Genomic DNA, 17,673 nt, shown 5'->3' on the forward strand with positions numbered 1-17,673 from the left:
GAACTTTTTGGAAGGCAAATGTCCCATTACATCTGGCGTAAAAGGAACACGGCATTTCAGAAAAAGAACATCATACCAACAGTAAAATATGGTGGTGGTAGTGTGATGGTCTGGGGTTGTTTTGCTGCTTCAGGACCTGGAAGGCTTGCTGTGATAGATGGAACCATGAATTCTACTGTCTACCAAAAAATCCTGAAGGAGAATGTCCGGCCATCTGTTCGTCAACTCAAGCTGAAGCGATCTTGGGTGCTGCAACAGGACAATGACCCAAAACACACCAGCAAATCCACCTCTGAATGGCTGAAGAAAAACAAAATGAAGACTTTGGAGTGGCCTAGTCAAAGTCCTGACCTGAATCCAATTGAGATGCTATGGCATGACCTTAAAAAGGCGGTTCTTTCTAGAAAACCCTCAAATAAAGCTGAATTACAACAATTTTGCAAAGATGAGTGGGCCAAAATTCCTCCAGAGCGCTGTCAAAGACTCATTGCAAGTTATCGCAAACGCTTGATTGCAGTTATTGCTGCTAAGGGTGGCCCAACCAGTTATTAGGTTCAGGGGGCAATTACTTTTTCACACAGGGCCATGTAGGTTTGGATTTTTTTTTCTCCCTAAATAATAAAAACCACCATTTACAAACTGCATTTTGTGTTTACTTGTGTTATATTTGACTAATGGTTAAATGTGTTTGATGATCAGAAACATTTTGTGTGACAAACATGCAAAAGAATAAGAAATCAGGAAGGGGGCAAATAGTTTTTCACACCACTGTATATGTTCACTTTGTCAAATTCATCTAATATAGCATTTCTTGAAAAGGTTCTTTATGATGGTAACAAACTTGTCAACACCTAGACAATTAATATCTCATATAATAATTGTCAGGTCTACTGTCACCACTTTCTAAGCAGAACCTACTGTTTGGACATATACCTGTGTATGAATGCCAACCAAAGTACTGTAATCTATGGTTAAAATTCATTATATATAACCTGAAATGCATTCGGTCTACATCCAATGAATAATTAACAGAGGTTTATAGTGTACAAGGCAATAAAAGACTCCATATCAAATCGATGGACTGATCACAGACAACAGGCGCAATGTGAGTTGTTGTGATCAAATGTTTGTTTGGTTTTGTGAAAGTCAGAAATCTGTAGTAAATATTTCTTTCAAAGATGCGTAGATGTTTAATTTGCATATCCACTTATTGCATGCTTATGTTGCCTAATTAATATCTCAACTAAATCACAAATTAAATTGTTCTGTTGTACTCTGTGCTTTTTCTTTAGGTGTATTTTCTGGCCTGTCCTTGTTAGTGACTATTGCAAACAGTGCTTCTCAGTATTTGTAAGAGTCTCTTTATAGAAATCTTCAGCCTGTGATTCAAGATTAAACAAACTTTTGAGAAATGCACCAGTGGTACAGTGTATTGTTTTCACTTGTTAGTAGTGGACATACAACTTGACATTCTAAATGTGAAAAATTATTATTTCAGACATAGTGTTTACTTGCAAATCACAGAATTATGCCAATTATCAAAGACTGACCGCCGAAATAAAGATTCCGGTCGATATAAAGAAACCTCAGAAATTATCTTTGGCTGAACCAGTCATAAAAAGAGATCCGGGGTTTGCACACAAATTTACAACTAATAATACAGACACACTAAAGATAATTCATATAATTTAATTTCCTTCAGTCTCAAAGAAAAAAAAAATTGCTAGAAGAAAATCTCCAAATTGGATGCAACAGAAGTGGTCCTTTGAAATATGTTATCCTGTTTATGATAAATCCATCATCAACGGGCAAGCATATTTATGTTAAGTACTCATTGCAAAGGCATTAAAACTGTTATTGGGATTTATGGTAATACATATTCACATTTTTAAAGCATTTTACTTAATCAAAAATGGACTTATGGAAAGTGAGCAACACTATGCTTTAAAAGTTATCCCTCCAACAGGCTGAAGCATTTCAGATACAGTATGTCTAGTTTAGCTGACAAAAGTCCTAGTCAAAGTCACTATCATGGTCAGTGAATACCCGTCACTTTGATTTGAAAATGTTTTCCCAGCTGAATGGTTCACTGTTTGCTTGTAGTTCTGTGTTTCTTGGAATCGCTGGGAAGACTGACTGTAGTTTTTCTCCAAATTCTTTGAGCTAGAAAATAAAAATAGTTGAAAATAATATTTGACATGAACAGAAACATTAAAAAAATAAATAGCAGTTTTCAAATACCTTAAACTAAGTGCATGACATTTGGTTTAAGAGAATAAACATTTAGAAGTCCCTTTTCATGTCAAAGCAAACATCCAAGGATACACCAAAAATAAAAAATATCACTTTGGAATATGACTTTTACAAATATATTCAGTGTCAGGTGATACAGTCTGTAAAAACTCCAACTCATTCATTATTTGTAGCTGCTTTATTTACACCCAGGATTACAAAAATAGGAACTGACCCTTGTGTAAAAAAGGAACTGACCCAAGACAGAGTACTAGTCTGTTGTGGGACACATCAGAAACATTCAAACTCACAATTACACAGATTAATGTAACTGACATATCTTTAGAATGTGAGCAGAAAAATCAGAGTACCTGAATGAAAAAGACACACATGCAAAAAAAGGACGTGCAAACTCCACAAAAGACAGTGGAGAACAGAATCAAAGTTCAGTATTCTGAAGCTTTCAGACAGAGGTTCTAACCACTGCACTCTGTGGCACCCTGATCATTACTTCAAACTTAATGCTATGATGGATCTCTACAGTAGTACAGTGCAACAAAGTGAACTAAGCAAAATTTTAATATATTTACAGTTCACCAACATCTAAAGCATAATATCCAGTATTAATTCGATTAGCTTCATATAAATATGTCAAAATATACAGAAAAAATAGAATAATAAAATCTGTAAAAAGGTAATGCTTTATCTGAAGGCAATGACAGTAACAGTAGAATCCCTGAAGCCTACGAAAATATTTGTAATGCCGGGCCACCTTAAATTCCCTTGCACCTCATCATCAGTGTCTTTGTTTTGTAAATGTGTCAATCAGCACAAGCAGCAAACAGCCTGCTATTCCATCCCCCACTGAGGCAGCTGAAGTCAAGTCAGATGCAAAATTCTCTGAGCTGAAGTCTCTTTATATGGGAGTTAAGTGTCTGGAATTGTAGAAGGTAAATAATATTGTGAGAGAATAAAACTGAATAAAAAAAAATAAAAAGCTAACTTTTACAAGTAGCAAAAATCTACACCGGGTATTACAGGCTCAAATCAAATGTTTGTTTTTATTATACAATAGTAATAATAATAGCAACTCACTATTCAAAATGGTAAATGCAGTCAGTACTGAGGCTCGAACCCACAACCTCTTGACTATGAGGCAGCAGTTCTTACCTCTGAACCAGCAAAGTTGATATGTTTAGCTTGTTGACTGATATTTGGCTTCAGTTTTTACATATTGCCAGTAACATTTAAATTGAATAATTTCTTTTTCTCAGTTTATATTCTTGAATAAAAGTGCACTTGTTTTGTTATACCTTTTGTGAAAGTGTTTATTTGATATTTGGACTTCAGTTTTCACACATTATACACTTCACATCAGCATCTTGTCATTATTACTATAACATGAAAAAAGTTCCTGTTTTAGTTATGTGTTCAACATTTCTTGCATCACCATTTCCTGTCATCCTACATTTACCCAGACTGTTGTAGACACAGAACACACATGAAATGTATTCCAAATAACGATACATTATTAACCTAATACAATTCTAGACACCTCCCTCCCAGATAAAGAGACTTCAGCTTTAAGAATTTTCTGCCTGACTTGAATTCAGCTGCCTTGGTGTAGGAAGTGATAGCAGGCTACGTGCTGCTTGTGCTGATTGACACATTTGCAAAACAAAGACGCTGATGATGAAGTGCAAGGGAATTTAAGGTGGCTGGGCAGTACGAATATTTTGTAGGCTTCAGGAATTCTACTGTTAAAATTAGACAAGTCAGATTCCAACTATCTAAGATGATGGGAGTTGAAACAGCTCAAATGAAGTCTAGATAGATAGATAGATAGATAGATACTTTATTAATCCCAAGGACGACAGTCTTCTAATAAGTGGGTTCTTTGATTGATTTTGATGAAGTTGTGCATACTTATCTTAAAATGATTTAATGAAATTGAACATAAGGGATAAAAACAGGAGTACTAGTTAAAAAATGTAAATGTTTATTAATTAAATAAGTTTCATGTATGATTTCAAGTAGTCTTCATCTGACTAAAAAAATGAGGAAAATCATTTTTACGGCATCATTCAGTAGTATTTTTTTTTTCATACACATATATATACATACATACATACATACATACATACACACACACACACACATATATACACACATATATATATATATACATATATACATACATACATACATACATACACACACACACACAGACACATATATAAACATATTTACATATCTACACATAGATATATATATATATATATATATATATATATATACAGTGGTGTGAAAAACTATTTGCCCCCTTCCTGATTTCTTATTCTTTTGCATGTTTGTCACACAAGATGTTTCTGATCATCAAACACATTTAACCATTAGTCAAATATAACACAAGTAAACACAAAATGCAGTTTTTAAATGATGGTTTTTATTATTTAGGGAGAAAAAAAAATCCAAACCTACATGGCCCTGTGTGAAAAAGTAATTGCCCCTTTGTTAGAAAATAACCTAACTGTGGTGTATCACACCTGAGTTCAATTTCCGTAGCCACCCCCAGGCCTGATTACTGCCACACCTGTTTCAATCAAGAAATCACTTAAATAGGAGCTGCCTGACACAGAGAAGTAGACCAAAAGCACCTCAAAAGCTAGACATCATGCCAAGATCCAAAGAAATTCAGGAACAAATGAGAACAGAAGTAATTGAGATCTATCAGTCTGGTAAAGGTTATAAAGCCATTTCTAAAGCTTTGGGACTCCAGCGAACCACAGTGAGAGCCATTATCCACAAATGGCAAAAACATGGAACAGTGGTGAACCTTCCCAGGAGTGGCCGGCCGACCAAAATTACCCCAAGAGCGCAGAGACGACTCATCCGAGAGGTCACAAAAGACCCCAGGACAACGTCTAAAGAACTGCAGGCCTCACTTGCCTCAATTAAGGTCAGTGTTCACGACTCCACCATAAGAAAGAGACTGGGCAAAAACGGCCTGCATGGCAGATTTCCAAGACGCAAACCACTGTTAAGCAAAAAGAACATTAGGGCTCGTCTCAATTTTGCTAAGAAACATCTCAATGATTGCCAAGACTTTTGGGAAAATACCTTGTGGACTGATGAGACAAAAGTTGAACTTTTTGGAAGGCAAATGTCCCGTTACATCTGGCGTAAAAGGAACACAGCATTTCAGAAAAAGAACATCATACCAACAGTAAAATATGGTGGTGGTAGTGTGATGGTCTGGGGTTGTTTTGCTGCTTCAGGACCTGGAAGGCTTGCTGTGATAGATGGAACCATGAATTCTACTGTCTACCAAAAAATCCTGAAGGAGAATGTCCGGCCATCTGTTCGTCAACTCAAGCTGAAGCGATCTTGGGTGCTGCAACAGGACAATGACCCAAAACACACCAGCAAATCCACCTCTGAATGGCTGAAGAAAAACAAAATGAAGACTTTGGAGTGGCCTAGTCAAAGTCCTGACCTGAATCCAATTGAGATGCTATGGCATGACCTTAAAAAGGCGGTTCATGCTAGAAAACCCTCAAATAAAGCTGAATTACAACAATTTTGCAAAGATGAGTGGGCCAAAATTCCTCCAGAGCGCTGTAAAAGACTCATTGCAAGTTATCGCAAACGCTTGATTGCAGTTATTGCTGCTAAGGGTGGCCCAACCAGTTATTAGGTTCAGGGGGCAATTACTTTTTCACACAGGGCCATGTAGGTTTGGATTTTTTTTTCTCCCTAAATAATAAAAACCACCATTTACAAACTGCATTTTGTGTTTACTTGTGTTATATTTGACTAATGGTTAAATGTGTTTGATGATCAGAAACATTTTGTGTGACAAACATGCAAAAGAATAAGAAATCAGGAAGGGGGCAAATAGTTTTTCACACCACTGTATATATAGACATACATACATATAAATATCTATATCTATCTCTCTCTCTCTCTCTATATATATATATATATATCTATCTCTATATTATATATATATATCTATCTCTATATCATATATATATATATATATATATATATATATATATATATATATATATATATATATATATTTTTATATATATCTATTATATCTATCTATATCTGTATATATTACATATATATCTATATATCTATATCTATATATATCTATATATCTATATCTAAATCCCCGCAAAGTACTGCTTTTAAATTTTTATTAAGAAGTAAAGAAAACCTTTTTAAATTGAGGGAAAATATACCAATAACAATTTGTTAAGGATCTGTTTTTTTGTGAAGCTGCCTTCACACGAGTGATCACTTCGAGCTGACTTGCTGGCCAACCATAAGCGTTACCTGGTAGGTAACCACCCATACAATCAGATTGTGAATCAGACTACGAATGCCGTGAATGTAATTACCCTGATCTACATGCTGTCAAATAAACGAACCACACGCCGTGGCGCAATTTTAGGGGCTTCGCCTCTAGCGCTGACGTCCGAGGTTCGATTCCCGTAAGGGAGTGCAGTGAGTGGGTGGTTACCTACCAGGTAACGCTTATGGTTGTCCAGCAAGTCAGCTAACATCAGCCACGGTGCCTTCAGTTGTGAGAAGCAGATCATAGAATGGTTGAAAATAGTTTACTGTCAAAGAGTACGCGACACGTGTTTTGCCCTAATTCTTGGCTCATCAGGCGTACACACTCACCTGCACTCATGAATATGTCTGTATGCGTCAGTCGCTCAAATCCCCGCGCTTCGCACCGGCGAAGTACTGCTTTTAAATTTTTATTAAGAAGAAAAGAAAACCTTTTTAAATTGAGGGAAAATATACCAATAACAATTTGTTAAGGATCTGTTTTTTTGTGAAGCTGCCTTCACACACCCTCTCCGCTGTTTTATAAACGAACGCCATATAAGGTCTTCCTTTTTCCTTGCTTCGCCAACGGAAGCAGCCTTTTTATTTAATCCACGGGTTGTCCGCTGTTTTTTTGTTCGTTTATTACGATTGTTATAGTTCTGTTTGTATACCACGTTGTCAGTTCAGCACTCCGGTTGTAATATGACCAAGCCGTGCAAGCACACTCTTGAGAATGCAATGTATAGTTGTACAGGAGAAAAGCAATCTTGCCTCAAATCAATGGCAACCTTTTGTAGGTCTATGAACTTAATTTAAACTTTAGGTTTACACGGTGCTTTGTTTCCGACGTGCTGCGTTCTACGTGCTGTTAGCTAAGACCCGGCACTTAAAAGTTTCTCGCTACAGCAATTTTTAATCCGTTACAAAGTCATCGAAAGTCTCGTTTATACCTCGTGTCTTCTCATTAAACTTGTATCTCGCGAATATGGTATTGCAAACGGCAGCGGGAGTGTTTCTCATTAAACTTGTATCTCGCGAATATGGTATTGCAAACGGCAGCGGTAGCGTTTCTATATACTTAATTTAAACTTACGTTTTACACCATGCTTTGTTTCCGCAGTATCGAAGTGATCACTCGTGCTGCATTCAGTCAGTTCACGTGAGCCGCTCTCTTGTGCCTTCTCAATTGTGTAATGAATGTTTTCTTCATCGCTTTTTGGGGCTCTTCCTTGTTTTCAGTTCACGTGATTACGTAGGAGGCGTGATGACGCGATACGCGACTCCGCCTCATCCATTACAGTATATGGACAAAAAAGAGGTTCCAGTTATGACCATTACGTGTACAATTTCGAAATGAAACCTGCCTAACTTTTGTAAGTAAGCTGTAAGGAATGAGCCTGCCAAATTTCAGCCTTCCACCTACACAGGAAGTTGGAGAATTAGTGATGAATGAGTGAGTGAGTGAGTGAGGGCTTTGCCTTTTATTAGTATAGACTAGCAAAATACGAGAAGTAGTGTGTTAAAGAGATTATGAAAAAAAAAAAGGAAACATTTTAAAAATAACGTAACATGATTGTCAATGTAATTGTGTTGTCAATGTTATGAGTGTTGCTGTCTTTTATATATATAATATACACACACACACACATAAACATATATATACATATATATATATACACATCCACATAAACATATATATACATATACAAATTTACATATCTACATATATATATATATATATATAGACATACATATATACATACACACACACATATATTATATATAATATATATATATATATATATATATATATACTGTATATATACATATGTACTTATTGGCTCCTGTGTTTAGGATATAGCAGGTTGGATAATGGACGGATGGACATCTGTATGCATAGCCGTATTTGCCCGTTTTCGTTTTTTTTCTTTGTTCAGTAAAATTTCAGTAAACCCGGAGCTTGTCAGTTCAAATCCTGGTACTGACACCACTGTGTGACCCTGAGCAAGTCACTTCACCTGCCTGTGCTGCAAAAAACAAAAGTAATGTAACAAATTGTACCTCAGATGTTGTAAGTTGGTGGAATAAAGGCATAAGTAAAATAGATAAATATGTATTATACACATAGGAACTATTCATTTATTTTCAGTTAAGTCATCTGCAGCAAACTTTTATAAATGAGGGTTTCTCATTTTTAGATAGTGCAAACTGTTTCTTCTTCATTGACGTTTTGTCTTGGAGAGCTTTTTTCATTTCATTGAAAATGAAAGCAGCAGCTGCCAAAATATGTAGCTTTCTTATTAATTTTTCAACATTGTGTAAAATAAATGTATAAAGTAACATAAAAGGTTTAAATACTGGTTATCCTTTTACACTAAAATATTACTAAAGAGATACAAAAAAAGTAAAATGGATATGTTCTTTTTCTTTAAGGAGATTAAATATTACTGAAGAAAGAAAAAAAAAACTAAAACAGCCAAATGGGGCTATGCATACGAACTTAAAAGGTTTAAATAAAACAGAAATATGTATTTTATTTTTACTTGCTTAACTTGTGGAGGGTGTATCCTGTAGCAAAGCCATAACTTTTTTCGTGAAAGCCCATTTCAGTAAATAAGTCTTAAAAACAGGTGTAAAGATATTGACAATAAGCTACGCAAACCCAGGAAGACATGGAATCGTTTAAATCAAGTATCATTACATCTTCCTTTCTTAAAGAGAAGTAAGGCAGTACTTATAAGCTTACATATTTATATATAGACATACATTATATATATATATATATATATATATATATATATATAATGTATCCGAAGCCGTGCAAGCACACTCTTGAGAATGCAACGTATAGTTGTACAGAAGAAAAGCAATCTTGCCTCAAATGAATGGCAACCTTTTGTAGGTCTATGAAGTTAATTTAAACTTTAGGTTTACACGGTGCTTTCTTTCCGAAGTACCTGCACTCATGAATATGTCTGTATGTGTCAGTCGGTCAAATCCACGTGCTTCGCACCGACGAAGTACCGCTTTTAAATTTTTATTAAGAAGAAAATAAAACGTTTTTAAATTGAGGGAAAATATACTAATAACAGTTTCTTAAGGATCTGTTTTTTTGTGAAGTTGCCTTTACTCGAGTGATCACTTCGACCTGACTTGGTGGCCAAGTATAAGCGTTACCTGGTAGGTAACCACCCATACAATCAGATTGTGAATCAGACTACGAATGCCGTGAATGTAATTACACACTCGCTGCACTTGCTTATGGTAATCGAACCTCGGACGTCAGCGCTAGAGGGGCTTAGCAGCGGTGAAGTATTGCTTTTAAATTTTAATTAAGAACAAAAGAAAACCTCAGAGGTTCGATTCCCGTAAGGGAGTGAAGTGAGTGTCCGGTTACCTACCAGGTAAAGCTTATGGTTGGACAGCAAGTGACGTAACATCAGCCACGGTGCCTTCAGTTGTGAGAAGCAGATCATAGAATGATTGAAAATAGTTTTCCATTTACTTTTTTAGTAAAAGGCGAGCTTTTAAGCCTGAGAAATCACCCCGTAAATGCACACGTTTAATTGCACATGTGTTAATATGTATGGTTACACAGTATTAAAAGACAGTGAAGAACGTGATTTACCTTTGTTGCCGCTTTTGATAAAAGGCGAGCTTTTAAGTCTGAGAAATCACCCCGTAAATGCACACGTTTAATTGCACGTGTTAATATGTATGCTTACAAAGTATTAAAAGACACTCAAAAATTAACGTCATTTACCATCAGCCACGGTGCCTTGAGTTGTGAGAAGCAGATCATAGAATGATTGAAAATAGTTTTGCATTTACCTTTTTAGTAAAAGGCGAGCTTTTAAGCCTGAGAAATCACCCCGTAAATGCACACGTTTAATTGCACATGTGTTAATATGTATGCTTACACAGTATTAAAAGACAGTCAAAAATTAACGTCATTTACCTTCGTTCCCGCGTTTGACTCGTGCTGTAAATCTCTTCCTTGTTTTTAGTTCACGTGATTACGTAGGAGGCGTGATGACGCGATACGTGACTCTGCCTCCTCCATTAGAGTATATGAACAAAAAATATGTTCCAGTTATGACTATTACACGTAGAATTTAGAAATGAAACCTGCCTAACTTTTGTAAGTAAGCTGTAAGGAATGAGCCTGCCAAATTTCAGCCTTCCACCTACACGGGAAGTTGGAGAATTAGTGATGAGTCAGTCAGTCAGTCTGTCAGTCAGTGAGGGCTTTGCCTTTTATTAATATGTATAGATTCACTAAGCTGGAAGACAAGTAGCCACCCATGGAAAGCACGACAGAAGGGGCGTGGATTCACTAAGCCGCCGACAAGTAAGCCGCCCATGGCGTACGCAGGAAGGAACCACGCCCACCAACTCTAAGACCATTGGATTACGACGACAACTCGCAGAGCCACGCCCACCAACTCGGACACGTCGAATGGGAAAAAACGGCGTCATTTATCTTCGTCTGGGCTACAGTACACATGCACCTCTGAGCCACGTTGACTTTTCACTTACGACGCATGGCCGTGTGCACCATAGCAAACTGTTTTACACGCCACATGCAGCAATTCGTTTCCACGACAAACATGCGTCTTCTTAGATGGTCCTGCAGGAACACGGAAAACGTTTCCCACCCACCAAAGCAGGACCATGTAAAAAGAGGCATGTTTGTCGTGGATGTGAATTGCTGAATGCAGCGTCTAAAACAGTTAATAGGTTGCAACAAAATTATGAAAGTACGGCGCATTTTTTCACACAAGCTGTGTGTGTGTGTGGGTGGGTTGGTGTTAGTTAGTTAATTAGTTCCTCGAAGGATTTCAACATTTAATATGCACAAGCGGGGTTGGTGTTAGTTAGTTAATTAGTTCCTCGAAGGATTTCAACATTTAATCATCATCATATATATTCCACCAAGTCGTCCGACCGTGTGATACAAACGACAGAGCACTGCCCAAGAACTCGAACCGCTAGAGAGACACGCCCACCAACTCTAAGAGCACCAACTCTAATACACCTGCCCGCCTGACTGTTACCAGCGTTCAACCCCAATGTGCTGGAGTGTAAAACACATCACAACTATCAGACGCTGTCTATATCTAAGAAGATATATAGATACTCATTATTCATCCAGCATGCGTCCACCCACGCTCTCAAGGCATTCACAGTGCCTGCTCATGTGCTCGAACACAACAACTCGCCACACACAAATCTTGCTTTATTTGACTCAACACGGGAAGCCTCACCCTGCCCGGACACGGAGAGGATTGACAGATTGATAGCTCTTTCTCGAATTGTTCCCCACAAACGAGGAATACCCACTGAGTGCGGGTCATACGCTCCCTCTGAATACGTCCCTGCCCTGTGTACGCTCCCCACCCCCCTCCTACTACCGTGGTCGGGTGACTTGGTGGATTATATATAGAAAACCAGCGGAAACCGCAAAGAACAATGAAAGGACAACGTGGCTCAGAGGTGCCCAGACGACAGCGCCGCAGGTGAGGAGTTGGGGGCAGCAAGTCTTTGATAGGCTGCAACAAAATGATGAAAGAACCGGCGCATTTTTTTCACACAAGCTGGGTGGGTGGGTGTTAGTTAATTAGTTACTCGAAGGATTTCAAGATTTAACATGCACAAGCGGTAACACTGCAAAATGAGCCCAAACCTGAAAAGACGGCTGGCAAAAAGTGGCCGACAAATTAAACGCATGTGCATTGTACTTACTGAACGCACCGTTACGGATTTTGCAAATGTTCACTTTTTTCATTCAAAGCGCTATCCACACAGGGAGGAACCGGTAAGCGAACCCAAAATCTTCCACAGTCTCCTTACTGTTAACCAGCAACACTACCACTGCGCTACAAGGCAGAAAATGCAGTTAAAGAATGCACCGGGCTCAATTTTATTTTCACTTCTGTTTGGACAACTGTGTCGTTCAGGAAGTGTTCACTCATCAATACATAATTATGCGGCGTATGCTATGCCGCGGGTTGGCTAGTATTTCTTATTTCAGTCAATAAGATGAACACATGATGTGCTTGTTTATTGACCTGGAGCGGAACTTCTTGTCATATGTGGCTGCACTATTACTTGCTGTATGAATGGTTACAATTGTGTTTGCAAATCCACAAAGAGGCAGAAAGAAAAAAAAAATCTTAACACTGCAATGTTTTGGTCATTAAACACAGTACATTGGCTAAGCTGTGGTTTGTCGTTGAACAAAGTCTTCCAAATTATTCTCATTTAATGAAATACTGTTTACGGAGGTATTACCTTAAAAAGAGGCGGAATGCGGGTGGGGGGGTCTTAATATATTTTATGGAAGTCAATTTTCCAGAACTTCCTTTCATAATAATTTCATGTGTTACATTTTACTCTTTTTTTTTTACTGTAGCCCATGATGCACATATACAGTAGTTTTAGCACTATTTTTTGGTTAGGCGTGTTACTTGAAAATCAAGCTGCAACTCAAGTATCCACACTATTCATTCATTGGTCTTTGTTGACATAGCTTAAAAGTAGTGCAGCTAGTCACATGGGTGCATGTTCATTTTGATTAGTATCTGTTTAGCATTGTTGTGGTGCACTTTGGGGTTGTGGGCAATCTTTGAGGTCTTCATTTGCATATTTCAACATGGTTTTTGCAGGATGTGTATGATAGAGACGATCATTTAGTAGAGAAAGAAAGTGAGACTCAATGTGTTTTTTCTTTGGAGTCACACTACACACTTCCTGCCATCATTCAACAGAGATCACGATTAGAGTTCACACAGCTAGAGTCTCTGTCCTTGTGTAAGTCACAGCACCAAATGTACAAGTCCATTATTTTACTCAAATAACTGCCTTATTTTAGGTGTTATTATTTTGCTTGAATGAAGCAAATGTCCCCTACCCCTTTCAAATGTCCTGAATAAAATGCATCTGAATTGATTAAAAAAATAATAATAAGAGGTAAAGGAGTGCTGGGCACATATACAATTTATTGTCAAAATTTTAAATTAATAATAGTTCTGTTTAGTTTTGTAACCAAAACAGATGACATTTACACTTTCCAAGGATTCTGGTTCAGCAAAACAAATGTGATTTTTTTCATTTTGGGCTACATGCCAATTCTCAACTAAACGTGTAAGAATCTATACATCTGTATGATTTTTATTATAGGACTACCTGGTAATGTGACGTTTGAATGGTGGCTGAAGGTACTGGCCTGTCAATTTTTATTTTGTTTCCCATTGCAGGTCCAGGTTCTTGACACCCTGAACTGGATTAAGTGGGATTTATAATGAAAGAATAAATGAATGATTAAATTGTACTTGAGACACACACTTTTTTTAATTAAAAAAAACCTTCACAGAACATACTGTACATCAGAAAGTAAGCAGGTAATAATTAAATCTATATTAGGAATATAAAGAAAATTGTTAGCCTTCTTCAACTTCTTGACAGCCAAAGCATTTCATCATTGTTTATTTTTCAGCATTGATTTAACATTCAGCTTTTCAAATTCATTGGTGGTTTCTGAAATATAGGTTATTTTATCAGAATGATGGAGTAAGTTAATTTGTCCTAAGCATTTATTTTGATTTTATTTTGCAATTTCATTACGTGCCATAGTATCTAATAGGGTCTAATAGAGTCTGGCTCCAGACATCCAGTGGCAGGCCCCCCTATGTCTGCTCCAGTCACAAGACCCAGTGTCATAGTTCAGGGATCTGAAGGTAGAGATGTGAAATGGAGAGTTCTGACAGTTCTTGAAAATGGTGTGTTCAATGGGTTGCCAGGTCTAAAACAATAATTTAGTTGATAAGCATATGCTTGTGAATAAAGACAGATATGGATGTTAAGAATAAATAAATACATAAATAATTGCAGCTGTATTTTGCAAATAAATCTTAATATCATAAATTAACAAGTGTACAACGTTAATAATAAATGACTTTCTACATTTGTACCATGGATGAAATCTATTTAAAACTGCTTACATTTTATGTGCGCTTAATGAAATTTGCCATTTTGAAGAAGCAAAACCTCTAATTTAGTAAAGCATGTTTAAGGTCAGTTACAAAACAAAATTAAAGTGTAAACAGAAAACTATTGCATATTCTTCCTACTACCTTCTCTGTAAAAATATACTTTGCTCTCTTCTCTATTCACAGTTACTAACAAAACTACATAACAAGAATACAACCTTATGGGACTGGAAATATACTATGGCAAGAAACAATTAATTCTCCAGAAATTAAAGGAATATTCCACCCCCCCCCCCCAAAAAAAATACACACACACTGTACATACTCTAAGTAATAATGAAATTACTCAGTGTAGGTGCTCTTATACTATTCATACATATCATGCCAGCATTTCTCTCATTTGTTTTGCATTGAAACCATATTTAGCAGTTTTACAAAATTCTGCATGTGTCTCTCTCTTTCACTTTAGAAGGTGTACAATCACTGCCAACAACTGATCGTACACCAATACAAAGATTTAACAAAGACCTAAAAACATCCATCCGCTCATCCATTTTCTTAACTTGATTATTGAGGGCAGAGTCCTGGGGCAACTGGAGCCTGTCCCAGCAATCATTGGGCACAAGGCAGGATCAACATCTGAACAGGGCACAAGTTTATCACAGCATGAACACACACACACACACGCTAAGGCCAGTTTTTCAATGCCAATTCACCTAACCTGCTTATGTATAGACTGTGGGAGAAACCAGAGCACACAAAGGAAACCCACATGGACATGGGGAGAACAAACTCCATGCAGTGAGCACCTTAAAACATATCAAATAAGTTATTATATATTTTATTATAGCAAAGTATTATACATAAACAGTTTTGACAAAACTGGTAAATACATGGTTAATTGATTTAACTGGTCCTCAGATCTCGTAACAGGTCAAAATGAACTGTGTGAAAATTTCAGCTTTGAATTGCATAATCACAGAGTTTTACAGGTTTATGGATGTTTATTATTTCAGTACAGTATTGGAAGGAATTCTGGAAGGGAAAAATACAGTTTGTCAAAATAAGATAAGTAAGATTACATTTTAAAAATACTTACACTGTGAACACCTAAAGCCTTCCAGACAGCAAAACTAATAAGGCCAACTCCACACCAGGCATAGAGGGATCCCCAGCCTAAAGCTCTTAAAGCTAATGCAGCTCCCGTCTCTGGAACAGCGGCTGTAGCAGTAATACCCTAGAAGTAAAAAAGCATGGAAATAATTTATAAACAAAATAAAATAAATATGAGTTTTATTAATGCATGGTAATGCAACAATGACTCACAACTAAGAATATCCATCCATCCATTTTCCAACCCACTGAATATGAACACAGGGTCATGGGGGTCTGCTGGAGCCAATCCCAGCCAACACAGGGCACAAGGCAGGAACCAATCCCGGGCAGGGTGCCAACCCATCGCGGGACACACACAAACACACCCACACACCAAGTACACACTAGGGCCAATCCACCTAACCTGCATGTCTTTGGACTGTGGGAGGAAACCGGAGCGCCCGGAGGAAACCCATGCAGACACGGGGAGAACATGCAAACTCCACGCCTGCGAGGCAGCAGCGCTACCACTGCGCCACCGTGCCGCCCCAACTAAGAATATAACAATTCTAAAAAAAATAACATCATATTGTCAAAGACAATTAATCCAAATCATTGGGCACAAGGCAGGAACCAGTCCTGAACAGGGCACCAGTCCATTAGACATCTACCTAACATACAAATCCACACTTGCACTTTTTAGAGTTGCCAATTAACCTAACCTGCCCATCTTTAGCAATATGGAAGAGTAATAATAATACATTTCCTTCTTAAGTTTTGGAAAACTAAAAGGTAAAAGGACACTTTAAATATGGCAAGGATTACACATACATGTTTTAAAAGAACTTGCAGGTTAATTAGGTTGGAGTTGGGTTCTGCAGGGTGTCACACTTGGGTCACAGAATTGCACAGAAACACAGGAGATTGTAGAGACAGGAACTTTATTCAAACACTTCAAACAAACATGTCTCTTCCAGAAGTAAAACAAGCTCAATATGCAGTTAGTTCTCAATTAAAGAATAGACAAACATCATAGGGGAGCACAACGGGAGCGGGACCCCCAACAGGAGCAGAGGATGTCTGGGGGAGGAGAGAGAAACAAAGCAATCAGCCAAAAAGGACAGGTGCTGTTCAGGCTTTTAAGTATGTGTAGCGTTGCGCGAGAAACATATCATGCGACAGAGCAGCTGCAAGTAAGCCCAGCAAGTAAGGAAGCAATGTGAAAGTAGTCTATCAGCATTTTTTAAGAGGGGTTTTCTGAGGAGCGTCCGTGTCTTCTAGGGGTGCGTTCAGCCCCCCTGTTCACAAGGGGCTCGTAGTGGTCATGAGGTGGCTGCTCAACAAATGTATGGCACTGACTGATCAGCTCCTGCGTGCTCACAAATGGCACTGGGAAACGACTATAGCCGGTTGTGGCGGTTTAAGGGTTAAGAGGAACAAAATGGAAAACACAAGAACACTCAGCTGGAGATGCATCACAGTCAATCAACAGCAAGGTGAAATGAATAACGCTGTAGCGGTCTGGTGCCGCTTAGAGTAACACCATCAAGAAGACGGTGATTTATTTATTTTTATGGTGGAGATTCCAGGGACACACTCAGCCTTGGCCCGACCTGCACGCACTCACAAACAGAGACAAAAACAAAGCAAAACGGTAATCAAACAGCAAATAAAGAATGTAATGAAAACAAATGAAATAAATGAAAACAATGATACCACCCCTGTTCCCCTTACGGTGATTACACATTAAATACAACAAAGCACAAACAAAACACACACAGTATATCATGAAAAACGTTCATGAAAAATGGCAACAGATGAAATGTAATGATGAAAAAAAAGATAGTCCAGAGATCCGCACATTGAATGGGAATGTAAAGATAGTCCTAACGCTAGTTCCTGAAATGGTGAAGACGGGTGGACGGGTTCAGGAGCGCTCTTTTCTTTGCAGGATGGCCATGAATCCACTTACATTCCTCATGTACACAGGAAGACAGCAGACAAT

At 37.7% G+C, this 17,673-nt stretch overlaps 1 protein-coding gene across 1 annotated transcript in view; it reads right to left on the bottom strand.

The window, feature by feature from the left end:
- Window positions 1-1,345: 1,345 nt before the first annotated feature.
- Window positions 1,346-17,673, bottom strand: part of tmem242 (transmembrane protein 242) — a 31,540-nt gene continuing 15,212 nt past the window's right edge. The window contains exons 4-5 of the mRNA XM_051925510.1: window positions 15,673-15,810; window positions 1,346-2,163 (exon numbers count right to left, since the gene is read on the bottom strand). Of these exons, the coding sequence (XP_051781470.1) occupies window positions 2,050-2,163; window positions 15,673-15,810 (252 nt within the window). The 3' untranslated portion in view covers window positions 1,346-2,049. The remainder of the gene's footprint in view (window positions 2,164-15,672; window positions 15,811-17,673) is intronic.

The sequence above is a fragment of the Erpetoichthys calabaricus genome, chromosome 3, assembly GCF_900747795.2.
Source record: "Erpetoichthys calabaricus chromosome 3, fErpCal1.3, whole genome shotgun sequence".
In the NCBI taxonomy this organism is placed as follows: domain Eukaryota; kingdom Metazoa; phylum Chordata; class Cladistia; order Polypteriformes; family Polypteridae; genus Erpetoichthys; species Erpetoichthys calabaricus.